Raw genomic sequence first — 13,644 nt, 5'->3', positions numbered from 1 at the left:
GACGGAGGTAACAAACGATCAGGGGCGAAAACTTAACCTCCTTGGCAGAGGTAACAAACTAACAGGGACGAAAACATAACCTCCTTAGCGGATGTAACAAACGAACAGGGGCGAAAACATAACCTCCTTGGCGGAGGTATATAATGACCTTCACTTGCTCAATAACGCGCTCGTTCCTATAATATAATATTCCTACGCGAACAGATTTATTCGCAACATTTCACTCTTGCTCATCGTCGGACTCACTAGATAAATCGCGCACGCGGGTACGTTTAAACGTCCGCAGCAATTGAGAACTTTGAACGTGGGGCGTGCCAGACGCAGAATTGATAAACAGCACACAGCCCTCCGTCGTTCCTATTTGCACAGTGCAAGCGTATGGCAGCGTGGACCCTCGCACCTATATAAAGCGGTTAGCAAGGAGCAACCATTCCCTGACATTTACCGAGGACTCATCGTTGCACACATCCTCTCTATATACTGATCGCTGCAACAGCCACCATCATCACCCCACAGCTATAAGTTCCCGAGAATTCTAAACACTTCAATCATGGTGAGATTCGCTACTTGTGTTGTACTAGTTTGTCCGTGAGTTGTGGTGGTTCTTGGGTGTTAGTCGTCTTAGATTTTGACTCATAGTTACTACTAGAAAGTTATCAGAGCATGGAGGAGTGAGCACTGTACAATTTGAATTGAACTAATATGCGTACACGTACACGCATACATAGACATATTAACCGTTATAATAAATTGTATAATCGCACTGCGAATGTTCATTCGGTTCTGGAAGCAGGAATTGGAAATAGTAGTTGCCAATTCAGTATTTGTTCATTGATTTTGTTCAACAATATCACTATTTGAACTAGTTCCTCGTACATCGAGAAGAGAGCGAGAGAGATCCGTAGTGCGTTATGAGTCACTTCACTTGAGTCTTCGAGTCTTTCAGTCACGAGGTTCAAAATCTCGCTCCTACAGTATCAAAAGTATCAAGTAGTCCTAGAGTATATATATATATATATATATATATATATATCAGGAGTAGATAATAGGGAAGGAGTGTGACATCAATAAACAAGGGAAATTCGTCATTCACTAGCCTTATAATACCTTCGATTTACTACGCGTAACTCATACCCCCCCCCTGTACACGCCCCTGCACACAGAGACACACACATGCACACACATGCATTTGGTTTGTGATAAGATTACGAAAAGGGTGTTCACATGCAGTGATAAAATCAAGAAAACAAAAAGCAGAAAACCAATCATTTGGTGTTGAGGCTGATCACAAAATAAATTGGTCCGTTATTATTGTTGGTCCAGTCATATCATATATGCGTGTATATATATCATCAATTTGCAATGAAAATTACATTATTAAAACCGATGCTCAGTTACTCGGTGTCCTCTTTGCGTGAATATAGCTCGTGTTCCCAGCTTAATCCTTGAATCAGTGTCTAATGTGAGTGATATCTCTTAAACTTTCATAAACATACTTTCTCTTGATGATTTCTGCATAAGAATTATTTAATATAAGAAAAAAAACGTGTTAAAAAAGAAACGGTACTAAATTTATCAAGACACAAGTTGTGCATGATCATTATATTATGCTCTCAAATGCACTTGAATGAAATGAAAGCTGGCAAAAAGGGAAAGAAGCCAATCGTTGACGCACTATCACACAATATAAAAAGGTTCTCACTTCACAAACACACACACACACACTTACACACAAAATCATGGGGGGGGGACATTTGATATGATGTCCCCCCTCTGAAAATTCGTGGGGTTTCCTGGGGGACACCCCCAGAACCCCCCTCTACCTCTCCTTCCCGCATCTGCCTGCAGAATCCACATTCGTGCCTACTGCATGCATTTGAATCCACCATGTGCGTTTTCCCTCAAACTGGCAGTTACCGCCGTAGTCTAATTTTCCCTCAGAAGAAACCCTGCAATGATATATAATTTCATTCGTAGAATATTATCACTTAGTAACATAAATTATTCAAATATGACCGCCTTGCAAGTCATCTGTGAATATGGGAGATTTGCTACACAGTAGTGTGAGTGTTTGCTACATCGTTATGGATGGGATGGATAGCAAAGGCTATCAGATTTTAGATCTGTATTAGTAGTATCCTAGATATATGCTCTGAGCGCGAACGCGGTGGCAGGAGCGCGCACTTGATTCGGTTGCCAGTGAGTTTCTCAGAAGAATACCCGGCTCCAGTACACGTCAGTTGAGCGCTGTCGCTCTGCGGCTCTAATTATAATTTTTACTTGCAGCATAGACTGTTATCTAGCCATGCAGGCTTTAGCGTCTAAATTAATACATAAATTAAAATAAGTATTGGGTGGTAACTAGCTGACACGTCAGCAGTGTTCTCATTAGGAACCGGCCACCGGCTGAATTGACCGTCTACTCTGCTGTTTCGGCCGGTTACAATTGGCTCAAGTATGATATTAAAAAAAAGAAGATTTATTTGCATTTAGTTTGCTCTAATTATTCTCCAAAGTGAAAGTGTTTTATGAGCTACTATTAATAAATCAGTTGAGTATATTTGTATGCATGTTATGTGCACAAGAAGCATTGTTTTGTTTTTGAGTAACGCTATTTACTTACTTAATTGTCTAACTCTTATAATTACTAAATCGTCATAATTTGGAAACGTTTGGTGAACTCTGAATGTACCAGGAGAAACCAAATTGGAAAAAAGGACCATACTGTAATCCAAATGTGTCTGTTTACTGCAGCTCAGAATACACCAGATTGCATCTCAGAGCATCTAGGTTAAAAAAAAAAATTTAAAACCCAAACCCCCCGCCCCCGCGCCCTGTTGCAAAAGCATTTCGGCCTGTCACTATAAAAGATAATGAAAACCCTGCACGTGGATGTGGTGTCCCTACACCAACTAAACACCTTTATGCTTTAGTAGGCTTTACTATTTAGCTTTACCCATCCACTGGACTGTCCTGTCTCACTTAATCTTAGATCTAAGCACCTACACTAAATGAATAATACTTCAGAATTAGATTCCATATGGATACACCACTTCTTGCTAGTTCTTTAACCAAAGTGTTTTTTACACTTTCTCCTATTCCATTCAGAACAGTTCAGTGTCTAAACAACCGGATCCGGTTAATTTTCGTCTTACCACCTTTACGCTTCAGCGCAGGTTTAGCTACCGAGTTGCGCGTTGCACTTGGCAAAGCGGGTGGAGCATTGAGAAGCGGTGGTCCCCAGGGATATTCAAGTGGATGTGTCCATACTTTCGCAATCCTCCAGGCTTAATCACTTTATTTGCCCCCTTTCCGATTTGCTTCCTATATTAGGAAAATAACCTTATTCAGCGATCTGTTGGACACTGCATTACAGAAAATGTGATTACGTGGAGAACAAAGCTGATTTCGATTTGTCTTGCACTATATTAACATCGCAATCGACTTTACATGCCTTTGTGAACATTAGTGTGCATTTTAGGTAAGTGAACTGCACTGGACCCTCACGCAACAAAAAGACGCACAGTGCGTGCCTACATTTGGGAGAAGAATGTCAGACCTGCATGCTGCATGTTCACGTGGGGACGTTGAGAAAGTGTTAGAACTTCTGCGAGGTGGAGCGAAAACCTCGTGCGTGAACATACGCATGGAGACGCCTCTCCACGTCGCCTGCGCACTTTCGCGGGACAGGACGGAAGAGAAGATTGAGATTGTCAAACAGCTGCTGCTGCATGACGCGCCCCTGCAAGAGGAGGATGAGCGCGGGCAAACGCCTCTCATGCTCGCCTGCGAAACAGCCAGCGCGGATGTTGCAGCCGCGCTGCTAGACAATGGAGCGAACCTCCGCGCGCGTTACCGTGGCGACGGAACGATGCTGCACGCAGCCGTGGTCGGCGGGAACGCGCGGGTCCTGTCGCCGGCTTGCTCTGGCCAGCTGGACATCATGCGCCTGCTACTGGAGGCCGGCGCCGACCCAAACGTCGCCAAGAAGAAGGCGGTGATGGAGGGCAAGGAGGCGGCGGCGCGGATGCTGCTCTCACATGGTGCCGACGCCAACGTTGCGGACTCTCAAGGACAGACCTCCCTGTACCACGCGGCTCGCTTTGGCCGGCTGGACATTATGCGCCTGCTACTGGAGGCCGGTGCAGATCCAAACGTCGCCAAGAATAAGAGCGGTGAGACGCCGCTGATGATGGCGGTGTTGGAGGGCGATGAGGCGGCGGTGCGGATGCTGCTCTCACATGGCGCCGGCGCCAATGCTGCGGACTCGCACGGAGAGACCTCCCTGTACTACGCGGCTCGCTTTGGCCAGCTGGACATCATGCGCCTGCTACTGGAGGCCGGCGCCGACCCCAACGTTGCCATGATGAAGGCGGTGAGGGAGGGCGAGGAGGCGGTGGTGCGGATGCTGCTCTCTCACGGTGCCAACGCCAACGTTGCGGACTCGCAAGGACAGACCTCCCTGTACCAAGTGGCTTGCTCTGGCCAGCTGGACATTATGCGTCTGCTACTGGAGGCCGGCGCCAACCCCAACGTCGCCATGATAAAGGCGGTGAGGGAGGGCAAGGTGGCGGCGGCGCAGATGCTGCTCTCCCACGGCGCCGACGCCAACGTTGCGGACTCGCAAGGACAGACCTCCCTGTACCACGCGGCTTTCTCTGGCCAGCTGGACATCATGCGCTTGCTACTGAAGGCCGGCGCAGATCCAAACGTCGCCAAGAATAAGAGCGGTGAGACGCCGCTGATGATGGCAGTGTTGGAGGGCGATGAGGCGGTGGCGCGGATGCTGCTCTCACGCGGAGCCGATGCCAACGCCGCGGACTCGCACGGACAGACCACCCTGTACCACTCGGCTAGCTCTGGCCAGCTGGACATCATGCGCCTGCTACTGGAGGCAGGTGCAGATCCAAACGTCACCATGATGAAGGCGGTGAGGAAGGGTGACGAGGCGGTGGCGCAGATGCTGCTCTCACACGGCGCCGGCGCCAACGCCGCGGACCAGCAAGGACGGACCTCCCTGTACCACGCGACTTGCTTTGGCCAGCTGGACATCATGCGCCTGCTACTGGAGGCCGGCGCGGATCCAAACGCCGCAGACTCGAACGGACAGACCTCACTGTACCACGTGGCTTGCTTTGTCCGGCTGGACGTCATGTGCCTGCTACTGGAGGCCGGTGCAGATCCAAACGTCGCCAAGAATAAGAGCGGTGAGACGCCACTGATGATGGCGGCGTGGGAGGGCGAGGAGGCGGCGGTGCAGATGCTGCTCTCACACGGCGCCGACGCCAACGCAGTGGACTCGTACGGAGAGACCTCCCTGTACTATGCGGCTCGCTTTGGCCAACTGAACACCATGCGCCTGCTACTGGAGGCTGGCGCCGACCCCAACGTCGCCATGATGAAGGCGATGAATGATGGCAGGAAGGCAGCTGTGCGGATGCTGCTCTCACACGGCGCCGGCGCCAACGCCGCGGACTCGCACGGAGAGACCTCCCTGTACCACGCGGTTTGCTCTGACTGGCTGGACATCATGCGCCGGCTACTGGAGGCCGGTGCTGATCCAAACGTCGCCAAGACGCAGACCGGGGAGACGCCACTGATGATGGCGGTGAGTAAGGGCAAGGAGGCGATGGTGCGGATGCTGCTTTCACACGGCGCCGACGCCAATGCCGCGGATTCGCACGGAGATACATCCCTGTTCATCGCGGATTACTCTCGCAGGCTGGACATCGTGCGCCTGCTACTGGAGGCCAGTGCAGATCCAAACGTCGCCAAGAAGAAGAGTGGACAGACGCCGCTGATGATGGTGGTCATGAAGGGCGAGGAGGAGGCGGTGCAGATGCTGCTCTCACACGGCGCCGACGCCAACGCCGCGGACTCGCACGGAGAGACCTCCCTGCTCATCGCGGCTTGCTCTGGCCAGCTTGACATCATGCGCTTGCTACTGGAGGCCGGTGCCGACCCCAACGTTGCCAGGATGGAAGAAAGGAGGCGTTTCACCGCGTTACACGAATCCTGTGATCGACGTCAAACCGAGGTAAAACTACGGGCCTACGTTGCGAATGATTGAGACCGAATTTTAGCGATGCCCTAATGTATTTTCTTATCAATGGTAAAGGTAATCAGTAATAAGCTACGTCTACATGACGAACCTTAACTCGAGTTAAGCGTCTACACGGGGCCTTAACTCGAGTTAAGGAAACTCGAGTTACGTTAACTCGAGTTAGCTTAACCTCGCCAGTCGATCGAGGTTAGGCTAACTCGAGTTACTTTAACTGGAGTTAAGGCCCGTGTAGCCGCTTAACTCGAGTTAGCTTAACCTCCACGATAGGCGGCAGCACTAGTACGATGTACGTACACACGCGCGCACGCACGCGTACTTGCACACACACACACACTCATGCACGCACGTGTACGTGCACACGCACGCACGCAGGCACGCACGTCTACGTGCACACGCATGCACGCACGCACGAACGTGTACCTGCACACGCGCGCACACACGCACGTGTACGTGCACATGCACGCACACACGCACGCACGTTTACATACACACGCACGCACGCATGCATAATAAATCGGTAATAATCGCTATCGGGTGTTGTCGTGTAGGCGCTACATAATCGCTATCGGGTGTTGTCGTGTAGACGCTACATAACAGCTAACTCGAGTTAGCGCTTAACTCGAGTTAGCTTAACTCGAGTTAAGGTTCCTCGTGTAGACGTAGCTATAGTAATCGGTTAACAGTTAATAATAGATATGTTATAGTTTCACCGAATTACACTACTGCAATCTACTCGGGACCGAGGTGAAACTGCGGACGACGGAGACAATTTTAGCGATGTTCCAATGTATTTTTTTCTAGATAATAAATGTAATCAGTAATAGTAATCGTTTAATAGTTAATAATTTAATAATAGTAATAGTTAGTAATCGGCAACAGTAATGAAGGTAGCATGCTTGGAGAAACTTGTTCTTCAAGGAACGAACCTAAAATCGGGTTGTTAACGATCCTGGTTTCCTTCGTTCACACAGATGATTACTCTTCTCTTGAAACACGGAGCTGACCCGAACCTCGTCGATTGTAACAAGAGAACGCCGCTTGCTATAATAGGCAGCGAGGTGGAAGAGAGAAGAATGTGCGGGCGAGCAGTACAAGCGGCGTCAGCTCTCCTACAGACGTGCGAGTCTGCCGGCGTACTTCTACAGGTTAACACACGCGACAGCAAGGGCGATACCCCGCTGCACAGCTTCTGTAGGGTGATGCTCGCATGTGAATACGATGTTTACGCGCGACAGAGGGAGGGGTGCATGCAGATAGTGCACGCGCTGCTATTCAACCACGGCGCCCACGTCGACGTGGTGAACGCACGGGGAGAGACGCCATACAAACTCTGGCGCCGGATTTACCCGACGCGTTTCCGCGGCAACGTGGAGTCGAGCGACGAGATACACGGCAGAATGAGTGCGCAGTATCATTCGCTGAGGTGCCACTGCGCGCGCGTTATCGTCAGACACAGCGTTGCATACGAGAACAGGCTGAGTGCGAGTCTGATAGAATTTGTCAGGGCACACGCTAGACCAACATAGGCGACACTAAGCGTGTTAACCGAGGAAGCCCATGTAGGATCGGAGATGCGATAACCCAGAAGATATTATCAATACTTGGTAGATCTATCTATGTTCTAATTGTTGCACGTGTTGGATGATGTGTTTCATTGCAATGTAAATTCGAGTATATGTAGTAGCACTATTCAGTTTATATAGAAATGTGTAGATTATCGGTATAATGCCTTGGTGAATTGGCGCGATTTAATAACCACGAGTACAAATGTTAAAAGTTTGCAAATCATTTTGCTCTGTAAAAAAACTAAAGGCTTAGTTGGGTTCTGAATATTTAAAAAAATAAAAATAAAACAACTATTTTACCATGAAATGTATGCAATTCGGAAAGTACTTATTACCACCAGAATCACATATTTGATGTGCTCCTGCTACCACACACCACCAAAAAATATAATCATTAATGACCCACTGTTCAGACGATCCACTTGTCATAATGTACCCATTAATAGGGTATATATATATACTATAGACTGTATATGCAGTCCAACCATAGACTGAAGGGACACTACGCCCTAGACTTATAGGGAATAAGCCTGTTATGTTTGATGCTCAAACATGTGCATAGTCAACGCAGATATCTTTTTTGAATAACTGGAATGCTTCCACACCATGCGTGCATACCACGCGAGACGCGACACACACGTTGTTCTCGACGCGACATCTGGCGGTCATATATCATAACATCTCCCCTCTTTAATGAAAATAAACATTTCCTGCGTGAGTGCTTCATAGGTATGCACTAGAAGTGTATGTGTCACTCAAAATCAAACATAACAAAGCCAAGCGAATACTCACGTACGTACTCACTGCCTGCTTGATCTTTGCCCTTACCTTGTAGCTGCGCTGAGGTGACCATGACAGAGGAGCGGCGGTTGGCGAGTGACATACGCGCTTTACGTGCGTGTGTGGCACATTGCGCTTGGGGGGGAGGTGTAGTGTAGCATCTTCTGAGACGTGTTCAACAGCGCGAACGCTCGCAGCACAAACGCAGCGCTACTTGAACGACACCGAACTATGCACCGAGCGCTGGCTTTATCCAAGATGGCGGCTTGCTCAGCAGATTTAATCGCGAGATTTTAATGTCTTCGAACGAATACTGTTAAACGAATTAGCAGACGAAATTTATATGAATTGAACTCAGAAGTGAATGATTGATTGAAAAATGAAATGAAGTTGAAACAGAGAGAAATTGAAGTCAGAAGTGTTAGATTCGCATTCACCAGATTGCCCGTCGCCATCTTGAAAACAACTCACGCGCGCTCGTGAGCGCTCGACCGCGCGGTGTCATTCAGAAGGCAAGCACACGCATCTGGTGATGGTTATGGTGAATAGATAAGCAGATGATTGTAGATAAAATGGACAATATTTATTCTGCGTTGCATTACATTATGGCCGTGGTGGTACTACTACTGACACCTGGTGGTAGAAAACATAAACATCAGATACATTACTGAACGTGACAGGTAGGTCTGTGTGCTGCAGCCGCATCAGCTGCGGTCGGCTCTGCGGCGGAGTGTAGTAGAAGGTTTCCTCGTCACTCTCCGTCACGTCTAGCTGAGCGACCACGGGAGATCTGCTAGCCAGCTTCCTCGAGCGTTTCGCAGGACTGCCACTCTTTTCTTCGCTGCCATGCTTATACAACACGAGCAACGTCGAGAATGTTTTAAATGCTGTATACGCCATATTTTTCGCGTACAGATGTTTTCGCGAATTCAGACTTCGTGAGTGGTTAATTTTCCGGTCGGTGAATTATGAATTATTCGGTATTATTCGCTATGAATTCTTCGCGTGTTGTTATTTTCGCGTCGGTGACGCGTTCGCGAAATTCGAGAAAATTAAACCGCGAAATATACAGCTTATACAGTAGGCCAGAACAAAGGCAATCTTAATACATCCCAGCGATTGTAAAAACGGACACAATGTTCGATATCTATCTAATAAGATAACTATCGAGAATACACAGTTATGATCAATCATGATCATGATAATCAAACACTCGTTTCTGGTGATTACTTGATTAATCAATTGATTAATTGATCAACCCAAGGTAATTAATGTAATTGTGATACGTACGTGTGATTGTTACACATCGCAGTCGATAAACGACAATTAATCAGACCTTTGTTCAAATGACAGAATTGGAAAGGTGTAGATTGTTTGTCAGAAATGATATGGATTTTTGAATTTTTCTATGAAGCATGCTGAAGACGTCAGTATTGGGTATCGCTGCTTCCGAGACGGAGCTTCGGGCTTCTGCACAGCCGAGGAAAGTAAGGCCACGATGCCTATAGATGGCGCCACTTTCCTTTTCCTCGCGCCACACCAGACACAAGAAGATAACATTACTGGAGAATAACATTAACAACGTTAGTCGGCGCTAGTGTCGCGCGCTAGACGTATGCATGTATGTCGTGATTACTGATTATCGTATAGAATCACATCATAGATATAGAATACAGATGTACAGAATACAGATCTGTATTCTATATCTACGATCACATCCTCACTCGTATCGTCCATAGCTTCGTCGAATGAAAATTACGCGGCTCACTTTGGTTGGCTGGACATTATGCGCCTGCTACTGGAGGCCGGCGCCGACCCAAATGTTGCCATGATGAAGGCGGTGAGGGAAGGCGAGGAGGCGGTGGTGCGGATGCTGCTCTCACACGGCGCTAACGCCAACGTTGCGGACTCGCACGGACAGACCACCCTGTACCACGCGGCTTGCTCTGGCCAGCTGGACATTATGCGTCTGCTACTGAAGGCCGGCGCCGACCCAAATGTTGCCATGATGAAGGCGGTGAGGGAAGGCGAGAAGGCGGCGGCGCAGATGCTGCTCTCCCACGGCGCCGACGCCAACGTTGTAGACTCGCAAGGACAGACCTCCCTGTACCACGCGGCTTGCTTTGGCCGGCTGGACATCATGCGTCTGCTACTGAAGGCCGGTGCAGATCCAAACGTTGCCATTAATAAGAACGATGAGACGCCGCTGATGATGGCAGTGTTGGAGGGCGATATTGCGGCGGTGTGTATGCTGCTCTCACACGGAGCAGACGCCAACGCCGCGGACTCGCACGGACAGACCTGCCTGTACCACGCGGCTAGCTCTGGCCGGCTGGACATCATGTGCCTGCTACTGGAGGCCGGCGTAGATCCAAACGTCGCCATGATAAACTGCTGTGGGAGGGTGAGGAGGCGGCGGCACGGATGCTGCTCTCACATGGCGCCGGCGCCAATGTTGCGGACTCACAAGGACGGACCTTCCTGTACCACGCGACTTGCTTTGGCCAGCTGGACATCATGCGTCTGCTACTGGAGGCCGGTGCAGATCCAAACGTCGCCGATAATAAGAGCGGAGTGACGCCACTGATAATGGCGGCGGCGAAGGGGTACGAGGAGGCGGTGGTGCAGATGCTGCTCTCACACGGCGCCGACGCCAACGCCGCGGACTCGTGCGGAGAGACCTCCCTGTACTACGCAGTTCACTCTCATCGGCTGGACATCGTGCGCCTGCTACTGGAGGCCGGTGCCAATCCCAACGTTGCCGGGATGGAAGAAAGGAGGAGTTTCACCGCGTTACACTACTCCTGTTATCGACGTCAAACCGAGGTAAAACTACAGGCCTACGTTGCGAATGATTGAGACCGAATTTTAGCAATGTCCTAATATATTTTCCTATCGATGGTAAAGGTAATTAGTAATAAGCTACGTCTACACGACGAACCTTAACTCGAGTTAAGCGTCTACACGGGGCCTTAACTCGAGTTAAGGAAACTCGAGTTACGTTAACTCTAGTTGGCTTAACCTCGCCAGTCAATTGAGGTTAGGCTAACTCGAGTTACTTTAACTGGAGTTAAGGCCCGTGTAGACGCTTAACTCGAGTTAGCTTAATCTGATATTGTGGGATCGCTGGCCGAGGCAGGAGAGATGACGGAGGAGCATATTCACGAACAGCAAAGTGCGGGACTGCTGACTCTTACATCCACAGAGCGACAACGCCGGCGCACCGCCAACGATGCGTACACACACAAGTTCGACTTCCCCTTCGTCGTCTGCGCGAGGGAGAACAAGAAGGACGTCATAATGACCGAAATCGAACGAAGATTGTTGAACGAATCCGAGCAGGAGTTGTCGACTGGCATTAATGAAGTGAAGAAAATTTGCTACTACAGAATTTTAAATATCGTACCGAACAAATATATCGATCAAACCCGTAAATCTATCATGCATTTTTCTGCATGTTATTGATTCGGTTGCCAGTGAGTTTATCAGAAGAATACCTGGTTACAGTACACGTCAGTTGAGCGCTGTCGCTCTGCGGCACTTGTTACAGTGTTACTACGGAAATGCAAATGTGATGCTACTTGGCGACTTACTGATCGATGCTGTCCATACCTGTATGCAATAATAATAGCCACCCTGTGTCGCGAGAAACATTTCTCTTGCTTTCATTGTCCATCTTGCTGAACACTGGTAAACTTCAGTCCCATTTCCTTCCTATAGGGTCCTGCATGCCCAACTTTAGTTCCAAGTGGAAAGTCCAATTTTTCAAGTGTATTGAGTAAAACATTATGAATATTCAAAATTACAATATTAAGGGAAAAAATAAAACGTAAAAAAATGTTTCATTCTGTTGCTCAGAAGAACGTTATAGGAACATTAGAAATTATAATGTTAAAAAAGAAAAAATCAAACGTGAAATAATTATTCTTTACTGGCATTCGAACTGAGGTAAAATTGTTTTGTGTTTTATCTTGCCCTTTTAATAGTATAACTGGATATTAAATTTAATGTTATTCTGTTATTCGGTTACTTAGATAGCTTGGAATAGCAGCAGGAACATTAGAAACCGCAATAAAAGGACAAAATAAAAATAATAATTTTACCCTCGGGGATTCGAACCCGTGACCTCTCAGTCTCCAGTAAGCTAAAACTGACCAAACCCGCCTCTACCCACTGGACCATCGCCCACCCCATGGCCAAGTCAGTAGAGGCGGGACACAGAGAGACACAGGTGACAGGTTCGAATCCCCTCTTGAGTGGGAAATGTTGTTATATTTTATTTCCTTTATTATTGCAAATATAACCATACAAATAATATACTAGTTAGCCTAGTATATATATTACAAAATAATTTTTTATAATTCTCTATATATTTCTATGAATATAACAAAACTGCAACTTCAGAACATGCGGATCACTGCTACCATCTATCGTTGTGAAGGGGCAAATAAATGTATCCAGCTTTCATGCACGGCTCTGGCAATGACCCGAGATTTTACAAAACACTGCGTGGTAGCAAGATCTTCTATAGGTCCTATTTTGTATTTCACATTGAAAAGTATTTAATTACGCCGTCAGTATTTCCAATATATTCTCATATCACAATTATTTCTAAGTGCAGGAAACGATCCTGCCTTCCAGCCAGTCCCTCCGCACACGTCAACTTGTTATATAATAACGTAATACGCGCGAAGATAGAACGGTTAATTGAACTAAACAAGTGTGATAGATACACAAAGACATGCACAATGAAGAACAATAAAAAGCAATCGGCTTTTGTTTAGACAACGTGATAATACTCAAATTAGGAGAAATGAAATATATACAGGTATGATCCACATAACAAGGTACAATAGATTCTAAAGTAGAAATAAAAAATAATTACACATTAATGAATATGGAAACATCAGATCATGAGCATGTAGGGGTATATATTAAATTATTATTCTATTATGAACTAATAAAACGAAGCATAGGCCTACCGTTTCGATAAAGCGACATGATGATACGTAACACACACGCACACACACACACACACGCACACACACACACGCGCGCGCACACACGCATACGCACGCACACGCACATACACGCACACACACACGCGCTCACACACACACACGCGCGCGCACACACACACATACACACACACACGCACATACACGCACACACACACGCGCTCACACACACACACACGCGCGCGCACACACACACATACACACACACACGCACATA

The 13,644-nt window shown here is 47.6% G+C and overlaps 2 protein-coding genes across 2 annotated transcripts in view; both read left to right on the top strand.

The window, feature by feature from the left end:
* The window catches only part of LOC106817038 (ankyrin repeat domain-containing protein 50-like), a 19,852-nt gene extending 8,422 nt beyond the window's left edge, over positions 1–11,430 (top strand). Inside the window, exons 4-10 of the mRNA XM_014821685.1 lie at positions 4,592–4,750; positions 4,928–5,254; positions 5,546–5,806; positions 9,824–9,896; positions 10,149–10,249; positions 10,813–11,055; positions 11,422–11,430. Of these exons, the coding sequence (XP_014677171.1) occupies positions 4,592–4,750; positions 4,928–5,254; positions 5,546–5,806; positions 9,824–9,896; positions 10,149–10,249; positions 10,813–11,055; positions 11,422–11,430 (1,173 nt within the window). The remainder of the gene's footprint in view (positions 1–4,591; positions 4,751–4,927; positions 5,255–5,545; positions 5,807–9,823; positions 9,897–10,148; positions 10,250–10,812; positions 11,056–11,421) is intronic.
* An 87-nt stretch (positions 11,431–11,517) lies between these two features.
* The window catches only part of LOC106817037 (2-oxo-4-hydroxy-4-carboxy-5-ureidoimidazoline decarboxylase-like), a gene marked incomplete at both ends in the record, with an annotated part of 2,999 nt that continues 872 nt past the window's right edge, over positions 11,518–13,644 (top strand). The window contains one exon of the mRNA XM_014821684.1: positions 11,518–11,811. Within this exon, the coding sequence (XP_014677170.1) occupies positions 11,518–11,811 (294 nt within the window). The remainder of the gene's footprint in view (positions 11,812–13,644) is intronic.

The sequence above is a fragment of the Priapulus caudatus genome, unplaced genomic scaffold (assembly GCF_000485595.1).
Source record: "Priapulus caudatus unplaced genomic scaffold, Priapulus_caudatus-5.0.1 Scaffold1572, whole genome shotgun sequence".
NCBI lineage: Eukaryota > Metazoa > Priapulida > Priapulimorpha > Priapulimorphida > Priapulidae > Priapulus > Priapulus caudatus.
This window is presented reverse-complemented; position numbering and strand designations above follow the sequence as displayed.